This window comes from Cornus florida, unplaced genomic scaffold (assembly GCF_030987335.1).
Source record: "Cornus florida cultivar Cherokee Brave unplaced genomic scaffold, ASM3098733v1 CherokeeBrave_3.0.0_Hap2_Chr04, whole genome shotgun sequence".
Lineage (NCBI taxonomy): Eukaryota > Viridiplantae > Streptophyta > Magnoliopsida > Cornales > Cornaceae > Cornus > Cornus florida.
Genome location: NW_026775574.1, coordinates 67450158 through 67465908, shown reverse-complemented (window position 1 = coordinate 67465908; position 15751 = coordinate 67450158). Strand labels below are relative to the sequence as shown.

Sequence of the window (15751 nt, the reverse complement as noted above, 5' to 3'; positions counted from 1 at the left end):
AAATTCTATAACTACTTTTTATATTTCTCTATTTTGTTCATAAAAATAATAATCGTATTTTACTAAAGCTTGTGAAATTTTATATATATATATATTTTTCTTAGTTGGTAACTTACACACATGTCTTCACTAAGACTCAAACCACTGACCTTTCTTTGAAAAGTAGGAGTCTGATATTCGTTAGGCTACTGACCTGTTGGTAAAATTTTATTTATTTAAAATAATGCAAATTATTTTTATTAATGTTTCATCAAGATAATAATGAAATATATTTCCCAAAGTGGAATAAAAGAACTCAATTTTTATTTTTTTGTTTCTTTCAAAAAAAGTTAAACAATTGTGCGAATTTTTTTTTTCTTGAAAATATATATATTTTTGTCACTTCTCATTTTACATGTAGCTTATTATCTCATTTTCTTATGTCTTATTCTTTGTCATATCCATTTTCCATCCATCTTTATGTAGGTTTCATTTTTCATATATATGTTTTAATTATATTTTCCTCAATATATATACTAACACTACAATTTTAAAAATTATATTTATACTACAATTTATTCCTAAAAATTGCATAATGGTATATTTTGACCCCCCTAACTCAAAAATCCTGGCCCCGCCCTCTATATACGTATATGTGTGTGTGTGTATAAATCATTCAAACCCTCATCAAAATGCGAAAAATAATCTAATACAGAGTCTTGTATTCTAAATAAATAATATTTCAAATCGATCCTTAAATCATCAATAACCATATTATGATGTTTCTCATGACTTTCTTCACAATAAATAAATAACAATAATGAAGAATATTTAGCTTCTCTCTTCTTTGGCATCTGTCAAAACTGTAATGTGCATAGATGATTTTTTTTTTTTGTTTTCTCGTCAAAAACCAGATCGATCAAGAACTTTGACTATCAGAAATTCTTGAAGGGTAAATTAGTCAGTTTGAACTGGAAAAGCAAGCAAATTTGGTCTACAAAGCTGTTTGAATAGCTAAAGCCAGAACTATCATGTATGGGCAAATTCGTAAAAAAGGTCATTGACCATCATTTTCATGGCCAGCTCTAACCCTTTATCTCTGTAAACGCATGGTAATAACAGTAGCTGCCTAGGTGCAGCACACTAAGATAGAGGTCAGAAATTAACATATCAAATATTTGATTACGTAACAACTTGTGATCCCAGTGTGATTGTTTCGGACCACGCCTAGGTGCAGTAGAATAAGACTGAGTTGAGAAATTATCATATCAAATATTTGATTGCGTGACAGCTTGTGATCGAAGTGTGACTGTCTCGAACCACGTGATTGGGGACCATCTAATAATTTCACAAAATTAAGGATGATAGAGATATAAATAGGTATAGGTGGTGAAATTGATCAGGTGCATGGGAGAATGTATATATATATATATATATATATATATATATATATATATATGCAAGGTAGAATGTATATATATATTGTTATTGTGTTATATAGATGTATGATTAATTTGGAATTCGTTGGAATAGGCGTTTTTTTTGCTAATTTTCATACAAGCTTTGATTCGTCCCAATATAGAGAGAACTTTTCTGAAGAAGCAACCAAGGTGGTCAATTTTTTTGATCATCAAGAAGTAAAAGTAGTTTTCTTCCTTACGTAAATATATCAATTAATACATATATATATATATATATAGAGAGAGAGAGAGAGAGAGAGAGTGATTTCCTTAAATTCCAAATAATTAAAGTGGTCTAAGAGTTGACAGCTAGCTTAAATTAATTTTTTTCCCAGTTAAAGAGCAAGAACTGGAATTTCTTTACTTGTATAAATATGGAACACTTTCCATTCCCATTTTAGTTTTTGCTTCTAGGTTCTAGCTCTTCCCTTGCTCAGGTCAGTGCTGATATATATCTAATATCTATATATATATGCATACATCTTCCAAGAACTCTTTTTGTATAGATATATGCGCGTGTGTCTATATATTGTCAATTTTATACATTTCAATGTTTCATCTATATGCTTTGCAGAAATTTTAAGTTGATTTTTTAATATTTCTGAAGTTTCTTCTTCTACATTTCCTTCTTCCCTTTTACCACAGAAAGTTTTCGATAAATTTTATTTTATTTTATTTTTTTATTAAAATTCAACTGAAGTGTATAATTAAAAACCTAGTTTTTGATCATCTTTCTCCGTATCTAAGAAACAGTGTTGTACAAAAATCTCCACCGATTTGTTAATTTTCCTTTTTTTTTTTTCCCAATAAATATTTAGAAATTGCTTTGGTTGAGTAGATCTGGTTTGTCATGGATCTTCGAAGGCCTTAAAATAAACTTTTGTGACTGAAAAAATGTTGAATAAGAGAGAGAGAATGGAAAATTCAGTACTCTTTGATCTAATTTAATTAATTGAAATAACAAGCATATTTTATTTTAATTTAATTATTTTCTTCTTGCTAGGATTGAAAAAAAAGATGGGTAGAGGAAAGATTGAGATAAAGAGGATTGAGAACAACACGAACCGGCAAGTCACCTTCTGCAAACGGAGGAATGGACTGATGAAGAAAGGTTATGAACTGTCAGTCCTCTGTGATGCTGAGGTTGCACTGGTTGTCTTCTCCAATAAAGGTCGCGTATACGAGTACGCTAGCAATGAGTAATTCTTCAACCCCCCTATATATATATATATATATATATATATATATATATATAAACCATGCATAAATTCTTGATATATATTTATATATACATATAGTTTTTTGTTTCCTTAATTTCATTGTGATTGATATTTATGATTATTAGAAATTTGGATGCAGAAAATTTAAGGTCAATTAAGTAAAGCACTAGTAATTTTATACTTGGAATACATGACTATTTAATCATCATCTGGTTTAATTTCTGAGCTGGAAATGAACACACACACACATATATAAGAGAGAGAAGTAGGCAGTACTACTGCTCAGAAGATACTACACTAATAGTATCACTTAATTGCAGGAGTTGTCTGTTGAATGGTCTTTGAGTTGAAAATCAACGTCCTATACTCTTCCACCTTAATTAGCTAATGATTATTTGCAGGGTCGATCAGACAATCAATGATTTTTACTTGCTCAACTAAAATTGAGAAGAAAAAAGTTGGGCCAAAGAATTAAAGTTTAACATATATGTCTTGGACCTTTTGCCAGTGAGAACGCTGAAACTTATGCGGAGACAATGGCATAGTACTATATATATATATATATATATATATATATATTTATTTATATAATTTTTTTTCTTAAAGATAGTAATTTTTTAATTTCTGCTACTAGTACATCATCATCATAGATGTTGTTATTATTATTGTTGTCGTTATGCATGCCTTTAATTCACTTTTGTTGTAATTATTTTCAAGTATTTTTCTACAAGAAAAGTTTGAAGTGTTTGATTTTATGTTTTTATCGAACAAATGCTTAGGATTACAAGGCTGTAAGTTCAAAAGAAGCTATATTATTGAAAAAAAATGATCAAAATGCATTTTAAAAAGGAAGGAGAATATGATATATATCAGAGGGATCTTATCCCCCAAGGCGCTCCCTATAGCTCAAATTGGATTTAATTACATTATGATGATATTCCATCCCATCGTCATCTTCCAATCACATAAAACAGTCAAATACATATGACTTTCGAACTACTTATTATTATTCTTTAAAATATAATCAGAGATGTAATTCTTTAAAGATCCCCATCTTTCTTTTTTTTTTTTTTTTTTTTTTCTTGATTTAATGTTTCTCTCTTAAGGTGATCTAACTTGTACCTAGGTTCTCAGTGATGCTTTAAGAACCTTGTCTCCATACCAATCTAAAGTTCCATTTTCCTGTCTAATAATGTTCTTGCCCCATTCCAAAAAAGATACTTTCTTTCATCTTCTTCGTTTCCAATTAGGCCAGTCAACGTCCTGTAAGATGTCTCGGTATCCTTTAGATCTCTTCAGAAGGTAACCTCCTCTGATAGAAGGTCTCTTGTTGATTAAAGTACCGGTACAGTTTTTAACTGTAGCAACGAAGTTTTGCCGTTTTCAGGAAGGTTTGAACTCATTAAAAGTATTCTTCAATTTTTCAGTCTTTTTAGTCCACTATATATATTCATTTTGCTACCTAAGGTTCTCCACCAGATGAAACGGCAACGTTTGGAGCTAAAGTTGCTTGGGAAGTTGTTTGAATATACATGGATGAAGGTGATACAAGATTGCTATATATCCTTGGACATATTTGCCATCTCTTTTCTGATTCTAACCAAAGTATAGGGGTAAAATGGTCAAGGGGTTACCTGATTATAGGCTCATCCTCTCCTAACCCCAGTGTTGAATATGTATTTGCTATATTGAAGCAGAATCCCATGATCACTTGTTCTTCTTCAACTATCCTCTCTCTTCTCATATTTTGGTCTTGCTTCCAATTTAAATTTCATCTTCATATATATCAATAATCCTTCTAGGGTTTTTTTGGGTATGATGTCGTGCCTTAATTTTTCCTACAGCACACTCGTAGCAGAATGTTGTGTAGATGATGTGAATGAAAATGTTGAAAAATGAGACTCTTTTACAGGACTAATGTACTAGAGCCTAAGAGATATGGAGTCGTCACGTAACATTGAGTCATTATGTGCCCCCATGTATTTATTATGCATGGTTGCTAAGATTTTATACGATCCTCGAAGCGCGCGTGTTAGTACAACTTTATAAGATTCTTTATCACTTAAGCCTTATTAGATATGAGATTAAACCTATTGTGATTGTCTTTTAGGCACAACACATAGGACTTGTTAGCCTACGAAATTTCAAAAGTTTCTAAACTAAAATTAGACAAACTTAATGTGTTTCGTTGATTGAATTTATATTCTTCTTTGTGAGGGTAAAGAATTAGGTCCATCGTAGTTTGAAGAAGGCATGTTTTGACCTAGGGTATCCTATTCTCTTTGAACATGCTGTAAAAAAAAAAAAAATTTTAAAATTATTTGAGAGAGTTTGTGAACCTTTGGAAAAATTTACAAAATTTCATAAGTTTAGAAAATGTTGCAATATGATGCATTGAAAGCTTTTGATGAAATTTCAACAAAGTATTAACCTAGGTTAGTGTCTTAGGAATGTAAGAATCATGTTTCTGTGGTGTAACCAAAACCTAAATGTGCTGAAATATTCTTAAGAATGTGTTCTATCCATATTTGAAAGACCTTTTTAGCTTAATTTTCTCAGTTTCCATGTTATTGTTTCACTAAATAAAGGTTTATTGTGTTGTAATAAACACACATTCATTTGTTATCTCAACCCTAGAAAACTTCACTAGCACACACTTACATATATGAGCTCATTTATATTACTATACTCAATGTGGGATTTTTGTACACCATATCTGTGTGTATTTATGTTTATTTATATATATGACCTCAATTATATTGCTATGCTCAATGTGGGATATTTTATTTTCTTGGCACAGCATGAAATCAACTATAGAGAGGTATATGAAGGCATCTGCAGATAACTCTAACTCTTACATTGTTCAAGAGACAAATGCTCAGGTAAGCATTTTTAATATATTCTTTTACCATTATTTATCATTTACAGTTTCCAGAAAATATATATTATTTCTTTGTATATTAGTAAAATTAAACCAACCACTAGTCTAATAATTAGTTAGGGACTATCTATTGTACCGGAAGTAAAAAAATTTTGGGAGGGCCGGATTTAATTTCTCTGCGCCAAATTAATTTTAATAACCAAAAATTCCTATCTCCCTCCCTCCGCCCCCATATGCAGCCTAATACGCATGCTTGTTACAAAGGGTATTTGTCTCATATCGAATTCGGATGGGGAGTGAAAGGGGTATAAACTCAACAATTTAAGTTTTTGAGTAAATGAACAAGCGCCCACCAGTTTCAGTTGGTATCAAAGCCAAACTCCTTGATCCGATGCCACGTCCGGGTGAACCACCCCGGGGCTTTGCAAGTTCGGGCGGGGAGTACGTTACAAGGGATATTTGTCCCATATCAGATCCGAATGAAAGTGAAAGGGGTATAAATGGGTGGGTGGGTATGCAGTATTATCCAACAACTTACACTTTTGCATATTTCACGAAAAGCATGTGAATAAGTTCTTAGTTTTGAGATACATTGTTCAATTTTTTTTTTTTGTTAATCTCTTTTGGCAGGAATGAGTTTAGTATTTTTTTTTAAAACTTTTTATTCATTTGATTCTTTTCTCTTTGGATTGCATGTATACAGTATTATCAGCAAGAATCGAAGAAGCTGCAACGACAAATAGACATGCTTCAGAGTACCAACAGGTTTTTTTTTATGCAATTTAAATAATACAAACTATATTACATGTATCATGGAAATTATATGCAGATATATATGCTAGCTAGTACTAAAGTTAAAAGGAAAGCCTTAATAAAATCTCGAATAACTAAAAATTTATGTTTTACCTAGTGTAATTACCTTAGAAACTCCCTAATACTCCACATTTATAGTGATTTTCTAATAGCATTACTCTTATATATATATATATATATGTGTATACATGTATGTATATATAAATAAAACTGTCTTCTTTACTTACAGGCATTTGATGGGTGAAGGCTTGGGCTCTTTAAATGTGAAGGAATTGAAGCAGATGGAAAACAGACTTGAACGAGGCATTGCAAGAATCAGGTCAAAAAAGGTAACCAACACACACACACACAAAACCAGAAAAAAGGCAAAAAAAACAGAAAGAAAGATAGTCAGTCTGAGTATTTTACTATTACATCATGAATTTTTTTGAAATGTTTTCCTTTTTCATAAATGTTGAAATTGTATCTTAGAAAACAGTTCAAAAAAATTCGTAATGCAATGGCTCATACCGTCAATAACGAGATGGAAAGTTCATGAAATAATTTGTTTTGAACAATACCTCTTTAATGGTGAGGAATAATTTTTTTTTCACACGATTGATGTGGTACAATTATAAAATGACAAGTGTTTATTTTAAATTTAAAATATGTAAAAGAAAAATTTTTAACTTTACTTTTTTTATATATTTAAAATTCAAAATGAATACGTGTTATTCTAACTGTTTATCTATTTTTTAGTATCATTTGACTTTATCACCACCTTTGACCAATTTTTAATTTCATTGCAGTCCTATTTTATTTTCTAAATTGAAATTCATTTATTATTTATTAATAATTAGTTAATTACTAATTGTCCCGTTGTCTTACGGGCATCTTTTGTGCTACTTTTCAATTTGCGCAGAACGAAATGATGCTCGCGGAAACTGAAAGTAGGCAGAAAAGGGTGATATTCTAAGCTTTTTATTGCAGATAAATTTTCTTTACATGTTCTGACACACTGTTTATTTGTTTGATATTACCGTAATGAATTTATCTACTGACACAATTAATTATTCTGATTATTTGTTTTCCATAGAATACTGAGCTGGAACATGAAAATGCGATCCTCCAAGCGAAGGTACTATTTAGCTAATAAAGAAAAATACATTGTTCGTTTAATTAAACACACACACACACACAAATTTGTTATTCTTATTATCAAGGGAATTAAGGACTTTTCATTGATGATACATAGAAGTTATTATCAATAAAATTAAGGACTTTTTATTGATGTGGTACTACATAGAAGATATCCGAGGAAGTGAAGAATTTTCCTCTCCAAAGATAATTTCTTTTTATTGATGGGGTACTTTTTATAATGTGGTTTGGCACAACTTGGTCTAGTCCCCTGATGAGAAGATGTTCAATATGATAATGTAGAGATATTATATGGTAGAAAATTTCTAATATTAGACCATAAACAAACACTCTTGCCCTAGAGTTCTTTGTTGTGTACTCTATGAGATTCCTTCTCACCATCGGAGTTAACTTCACTCAACCTGCCCGTAAACTACCTTAACCCATTAACTTCCTTGTGAAGCTGCCTATCACTAGAATTAGGGCTGCCACCTTCCACTATAGAATTTGGGCTACATCTATCGGGTATGTTTGGATCGAGAGATTTGAAGGGATAGTGAGAGAAAAGAAAAGAAAGGATAATATAAATTGTGTTTGGATAGGTTAAAAGAAGAGAAAAGAAAGGATAGAAAGGGATAGCTATCCCTCCCTATCTCTCCTTTTCTATCTCTCAAAAAATGAGAAGATAGGGAGAGAAATGATAGTGTTTAAGTAGTATTTTAATAATTCCGAAACTACCCTCAACAATTAAAAAGAAGAAATTATTATTCCACTCATATCCCACCTATTTTAAAGGATATGATAGTAATTTTGGTGTTTCTGCGCTTTAATCAACAACTCTGCCATGCTGGTGGGAGGTTCTTTGGATAAGGCGAACAAGAATCTGGAGGTTTGGAGTCCTCCTATGAAAGCGGTCAAAGCCACCTTGTTATCCACCTGTTCTGTCTGCAACATCTCTGTATTGAATCGGGTGATGTATTCCCTGATCGACTCGCCCTTCTGTTGCTTCACGGTAAGCAGGTAGGTGGCCGGCCTCCTATGCTTCTGACCTGCAATGAAGTGGCTCACAAATTGCTTACTCAGTTCTTCGAAGGTGTTGATGGATCCTGACTTCAGCTTGTTGAACCAAACTCTTGCCGATCCCTTAAGTGTAGTGGGAAAAGCTTAGCACATGATTGCATCTAGCACGACATGCAAATGCATAAGAGCTTGAAAGGTCTCCAGGTGATCGAGGGGATCTTTGGTCCCATCAAAGCTTTCGAACGAGGGCATTCGGAACTTGCTAGGCAGGGGGCATTTCATAATGGTGGGGCTGAATAGTAGGTTGGTCCTCTGCACCAGGTCATTTATGGCGACAGGACCTTTCTCTTTCATAGCCTGCATTACATCTTCCATTTTCGCCTTGAGATCCTCGATTTGTAGGTCGAAATAGGTAACTTTCTCTGTCTTTTCCTTTACACAAAAGGTTGTGCCTGTTTGAGACTGGGGATTCCGCGGAGGCGAGGAAGGAGGTTCTCTGTGTCGGTTTCTGACTTGGATTTGTTCTGTCTCGAACTTGTGAGAAAGATTGTTTTCTCGGTCCTCCTTGTGTTGTCCCCCATCATTCAGATTGGGAGGACATGGGTCGGACAATTCTTGTTGAGGTGGTGGTCCCGCTGGGATAAGATGTCACAGGATCTCTGCATTTTGTTGGATCAACTGGTCCATACTCTGATGCAGAGTTTGGACCTGTAGTTCTAACGTTGCAAGCTGTTCCTAGTCATTCGGGACGTTTGGGTGCTCACCCGACCCTTCTTTTTGACTGGATCCCTGCAACGATGTTTCTGTTCCAGTTACCATACCGGACTGCAAGTGCATATACCCAACCGAGTAATTGATTTAAAGGAATCGTCGTTCCCACAGACGGCGCCAACTATTGAGGGTGAAATCCACATGGTCCGATACAACACCGTTTTCCAACAAAGAAGAGAGTAAAAGATCGATAAATCTTGACGGCACCGGTGTGGTGCATACCAAGAGATCTCCAACGATCAAGTTAGTCACCGGAGTTCTAAAAGAAAGGCAGGGATTTATTAATAGTTTTCTCATCGTACCTTACTCCCGAGTCGTCTTCCTATTTATCGTCACTTCCCTTATTCTTGATAAGGGAATATCATAATTCTTATCCCATGGAACTTATCCCACGGAGCTTATCCAATGGAAATCGTTATCCTTGATAACGAAATAATATCTTTCGAAAGTAGAAGAGATCTGGTGGCTGGTCAACACTTCGTTGCCTCTATTGTTAGGTCAAGATAGGTTAGGTTTATTTTTCCCTACCACCAACAGTAGCCCATTTGCTCCATTTTTGTTAATGAATAGTAGTTACTAAGGTGGGTAAAAAATATTTATTTGTTTTATACACAATTTTCATATATATATATATATATATACATACACACACACACACACTGTTCACAAATACTATTTCTTCTTCCCTCTCTTATTTTCAGCAACATTTTAGCAACCCAAATCCCACTATTTTCTTCTCTCCCAAAATATTGATTTTGATTTTTTTCCAAAATCCTGCCATTTCTGCAACCTAGATTTTGATTTCTTTTCCAAAATATTATTTGTTGTATGTCTTTTGTTAATTTTCACAAAAAATATCAATAAACCCAAATCCTGCCAGTTGCTTAGATTTGCCCAAAGGTTTCAGAGAGAGAAAGTTAGAGAGTGAAAGAGATCATTTTTTACTTATTATCTTCTTCTTCTTTCAAATCTCGATTATTCTCTTTGATTTGTTTCCAAAACCAATTACAAACAAATCACACAACTATTTCTCAATTCCTTTGTTTCCATAAATTTCTCAGATCTATTTCTACATTCATTTGTTTCCATAAATTTTTACTTCCCTTTCTTCGTATATTAGGTCATTTTATTTCAAATTAATATAGCAATATTGGAACAGAGCAACATCTGGACTGTCATGGTTTTTTTGTTTAATTATTTGTGTACTGCATAACATCCTAAACATGTTGTAATTTAATTCAATCTAAGTTGTACGCGACATTCCAACATAATCCTAATAAATTATTTGCACATAACATCCCAACAGTTTGTAATTTAAGTCAGTATAACTTGTACGTAACATTCCAACATAATCCTACTTAACATCCCAAACAATACGTACATAACATCCCAACAGTTTGTAATTTAAGTCAGTATAAGTTATACTTTACATCCCAACATAATCCTACTTAACATCCCAAGCAATACATATTTTGTATCACAAACAGTACTAACTATATTTGTTGCTTATGTTATACATAAAATCCCAACAAAATTCTACTAAAGAGAGTGCGAACCAGTTATGTTTGTGCTCTTTAATCATATAAGAAAAAATATACCCAAAATTGAGATTTAGATGAACAAAGCTTAGATCTATGGATGATACTCTGGAGTTTCTGCATAATAGTCCAGTGAAATTACATGGGTTTTTAGAATGTGTTTGGGTTTTGAAGTGAAACTTTGAAGTTCAAAAGTTGCTGTGAGTCTTTAGAGAGTCCATTAATGAAAGCTGATGAAACTTTTAGAGAGAGAAAGGAAGAAGACGACGTATTTTGGAAGAAGACGACGTATAATTACATGGGATTTTAGAGTGTGTTTAGGTTTTGAAGTGAAGTTTTGAAGTTCAAAAGTTGTTGTGAGTCCTTGGAGAGTCCATTAATGAAAGCTGATGAAGCTTTTAGAGAGAGAAAGGAAGAAGACGGCGTATTTTAGAAGAAGAAGGCGTATTTTAGATATAATATTTAAATGCATTTATATATATGGAATACAATATTTAAAGGTTTTATATATGAAATACAAGGGTGGTGATAATTTAGTTACTCAATATTTTTAATTGATGTGGCCAATTTTCCTCCACTTATTCCAAAATGGAGCAAATGGGCTACTATTTCACTGGAGGTGATTTTCTACCATAGAATTAGGGCTGCCACCTACCACTATAGAATTGGGCTTCGTCTATCCTAATCTCATAAGCCTCAATCCATTTCCTTGATTACTATATATAAAGCCTCAATCCATTACCTTGATTACTATATATAAAGTCACAAAATCAATTCTTTGTTGGACAAGAATTATAATTCTTTGGAGTCTAAAACTTGCTTAACCTAATAGAATACAACTCTAAAATAAAACTTAACTAGACTAAAATTTGAGACACAATACATAGAAATCTTCACCTGACTCAAATTCCATCAAGTCAATCATTACTTCCTACAGTAATTGAATTGGACATGCGGCTTCGATCTATCTTGCACAACGCTGATTGTCCACAATGTATAATATATGTTGCTTGATCAGTCAAACCTCCAAGGCCCCACCTTGACTACTCAAGCTCCATGCTGTGTAACTTATCACAATTTTTTGACCATCGTAACCAAACAAGATGTTTGATATACTCAGCCTTGACTACTTAACCTCAATTCCTTGTATTTTTTGGGTCTCCTCCAAATAAAGACTAAACTTCTAAACATGAACCTTTAACTCTGATACCACTTGTTGGGGGCCATAAAAGCGTAAAGATATGGAGATCCAATGAAAGATGAATAAAGCAATCACATAATAAAGACAAGTTATAACATGGTTTGGCACAACCCGGCCTATGTTTACAGATAAAAAGAGATTCACTATGATTATGTAAAAATATTACAACAGTGAAAAATTCTCAACACCAGACCATAACACACACTCTTGCCCCATTATTTTTCTCCATGTACTCCACAAGCCCCCTCTAGCCATTGGTGTTAATTAACTCCACTCTACCAACTCATAAACTTTCTCTAGTCTCTAGCAATCAACTCTCTCATGAAGCCGCCTTCCATTATAAAATTAGGCCTATATTTCTATCAATTTCATTCCCTAAATTCTCAAATCCAATTCTTTGTTGGACAAGGATTATGATAAGAATCTAAAACTTGTCTAACAATAAATTACCTAATAAAATAAAACTCTAAAATAGAAACTTAATTAAACTTTGCAACACAATACATAACACCCTCTCTTCAATTGATTTCTTCACTTAAATTGCACATCATTACTCATTTATTATTTGCCTTTTTGCAAAAAAAATTATTATGTACTACCCAATTCCTAAAACCTACCATAGGTTTTTGAATTAATAGATCGTAATGATCTATTAATTGCACGAATTATATTAAAAGTAGTAATCTATATAATTGAAGATAACCCTAGAATTGAGGAGCTTATGGCATATAGAAAAAATTGCCATATATATATCAAAACAAGAATTTAGTGTGCCACAGAGGAAGGTAGATATCATCCCATGCACAAGGGATAAAATCAATTCTGCCACACCACGTGAGGTGATTTCTACCCTTTACTTGTGTTTTGGACCGTCCAATGTACAAAAAAGAATCCAAATTCATTAAAACGATGGTTGTCAGTTATTTCTAGCCTAACGGACAACCCAAACAAAACAATCTTCTATATATTGCTCTCTTAGAATTGTATGACAAGGCTTAATTTTGATATTGTTACTATTTGTTGAGTAATCAATATGTATTGCTACAAGTGACTTGACTTCAAATTATGTTTACTTCAAATTATGTTTACGCATATATGTTTATGTTTATGTATGTATGTTCAATGCTTTGAAATTGATTAAAATTATCAGATAGTAGAAAATGAGAGACTTCAGCAGTTAACCATGATGCCTGGGCAAGAGTACAATGCAATCCATGCATTCTTATCACGCAATTTGCTCTCACTTGATATGATGGACACAGAACCAGTTGTTTATCGCCCACTTCCTGAGAAGAAGGCTCTTTATCTCGGGTAATTGTTCATCACCTTTAATCTATCCGTTGTGTTATTAGGTCCTTTAAACGTGAGATTTGGTATTATTTGCATACTAGTCTTAAATTATAACTTGTCATCTCATTATTTAATATTATTATTATTTTTACCATGACAAAAAAACTCATTCACTCACTCACATCCCTACATTACAAAATTATTAATTTAGCATTACTTGCATACATAAGATCAAAATTTAAGCAAACACGCTTTAAGAAAATAGATTTTACTAAGTCGATATATATATATATGTGTGTGTGTGTGTGTACGTGCACAGTTGATCCATTTTGATGTCACAAATGTGTGTGGCATTTTTTTTTTTTTTCCTAGTTATGTGTATGACATCTTTTGTTATACAAAAAATGATAACTGAGATGTCAAATAATTAATATTGATTGAAACATTATAAGAAGAGAGAGAGAGAGAGAGAGAGTCAGTTCTTTTGCTAATTGTGTAAAAGTCTTTTTTGAACACTGTTTTATTGAAAATCCCAAAAAAAAAAAAAAAAAAAAAAAAATTGGCATCATTGCATTACTCTTGTTATACGCAGTATAGTCCACCATTGAATATAATAATTATTTATATTTCTTGACATTGATCTATTCATGATGTATATGCAGGTGATTTGGTGTCCGCAGTGCTTTGGAGACAGAGGGTCATCTTGTTTATATATTTATATATAAAATAAAAGTGTCTTGTTTTAATTATCTACTACAGTACTACTCTATTGACATATTTTAATTATGGTGTGTGGTTATATATACATATGTTACCTATATGTATCTCTACTGACTTAATTACCATGGTGAATTAATAATTATAATATTGAGCAATTTGTTTAAATGATATCTCTTTTTGTTTATTCAAATAGAAAGTCAAGGGATCAAGTCCTCTTAATATGTAAGTAATTTTGGGTATACAAACACACACACACACACTAAGGGATCAATATATACCAAGTATACTATATTACATGGCAATTCATGCAATATGAACATGAAATTTGTTCTCCTCATGCAAAATGAATGCGATTGAATATGTTGATCAACTATTTCAATCTTTTTTGGTTAAGAACATCACATTCGTAGATAATGTATCAAAAGACTAAAAAACACCATGAGACCCTTTGCTCAAAACCCAAGCCCCAACCACCTTAAGCCACCATTCCGGCCACCAGCAAAACCACCATTATCTTCTCCTTTTCCTTCTATTCCTCCCCACGCTGACAAGAACCAACTAGTTCCACAACAGTTCTCTTCGCGTAAGCCACCAGTGCATCCTAATAGGAGTCTTGCCTTAGGACTGATCAAGAGCGATGATGTTTAGCCGGTGCAAACCCGGAAATCTCTCCCGGTTGATGGCCAGCCACAAGCAGCAAAAAACTCGTTACAGTTGTCCAAATCACCATCTAACCTCAAACCAAGGCCTCTATCCGTCACAGGTTTTACCAAGGCGAAGGTTATGAACGCTTTACAGTAGATTTAAGGTGCTTAACCCCTTAAGCAAGGTCATCAATTATATTGTGTATCTTCCGGAGGGTATTGATGCATCCATGATGGACTCCTCAAAGTTTGAGCTCATTGAAGAAGTGGACAGGCTTCGGAAAGCGATTAAATGCTTGGAGGAGGAGCTTCTGTCAGCTAAATCCAGGTTTTAAGAATTTATTATCATCTGATCTTTCTTCACTTAGGGACATTATTGCTAGATTGGAAAGGGTCTCTAGTACCCCATGTCCAGGTGTTTCCAACTCTGTCATTCCTGTTGCACCACCATCTCTAACCACCATGATTGGTGGCTCTTTTACGGTGGCCCACGCGCCGCTGGCCCAAGTTGATAGGCGTGTGGGTAATGATTTTCCCCCCATAATTTCAAACCACTGCAAGATTGCGAGATCCCTGGTTTTAGGGGATCCTCACATCATATCAATTGCTTCAACATCTCATTTTGTGGGACACCCTATCCTAGGCAACCAGATAATAGACCACAATAAGAGCCAACTAATTCCATTATATTCTAACCAAACATGTCTTAACCAGTTATGTCCTAATCCTCAGTTACTTCAACAAGAGGGTCCCTCACATGATGATGACCATGCATATGAGCCCACTTTTTGCACCAAACCACTTGAAGGGGGCCATTTACGAAGGGAAATATGATGGAAGGTGACTCTAAAAGCTGGTCTTTCGTGGCACAAGCCCTTAATGACATGTAGAGCTTTCAGTTCTTCGAGCCTGGTGAAAGAGATGGTCTGCTTATTGTGGAATCACCAGATGAGGTGTGTGAGAAAGGAACTACTTACTGGAGGAAATGTCTTGTGGGGAGAGGAAGATGCCATTTAAGCATGTTTCAGCAATGGCACACAAGTTGTGGGGCAACAGGGGTCTGCAAAAGGTTGTGGTTAATAAGGAGGGTACCTTCTT

The 15751-nt window shown here is 33.6% G+C and overlaps 1 protein-coding gene across 1 annotated transcript; it reads left to right on the top strand.

Annotated features, from left to right (window-relative positions):
- The first annotated feature begins 2446 nt into the window (after positions 1–2446).
- Positions 2447–13314, top strand: LOC132303429 (agamous-like MADS-box protein AGL11). Its single transcript, XM_059800680.1, has 7 exons — positions 2447–2638; positions 5460–5541; positions 6244–6305; positions 6583–6682; positions 7255–7296; positions 7429–7470; positions 13150–13314. Exons 1-7 carry the CDS (start codon positions 2457–2459, stop codon positions 13312–13314), a joined length of 675 nt encoding a protein of 224 aa, XP_059656663.1. The 5' UTR covers positions 2447–2456.
- The last annotated feature ends 2437 nt before the right edge of the window (positions 13315–15751 follow it).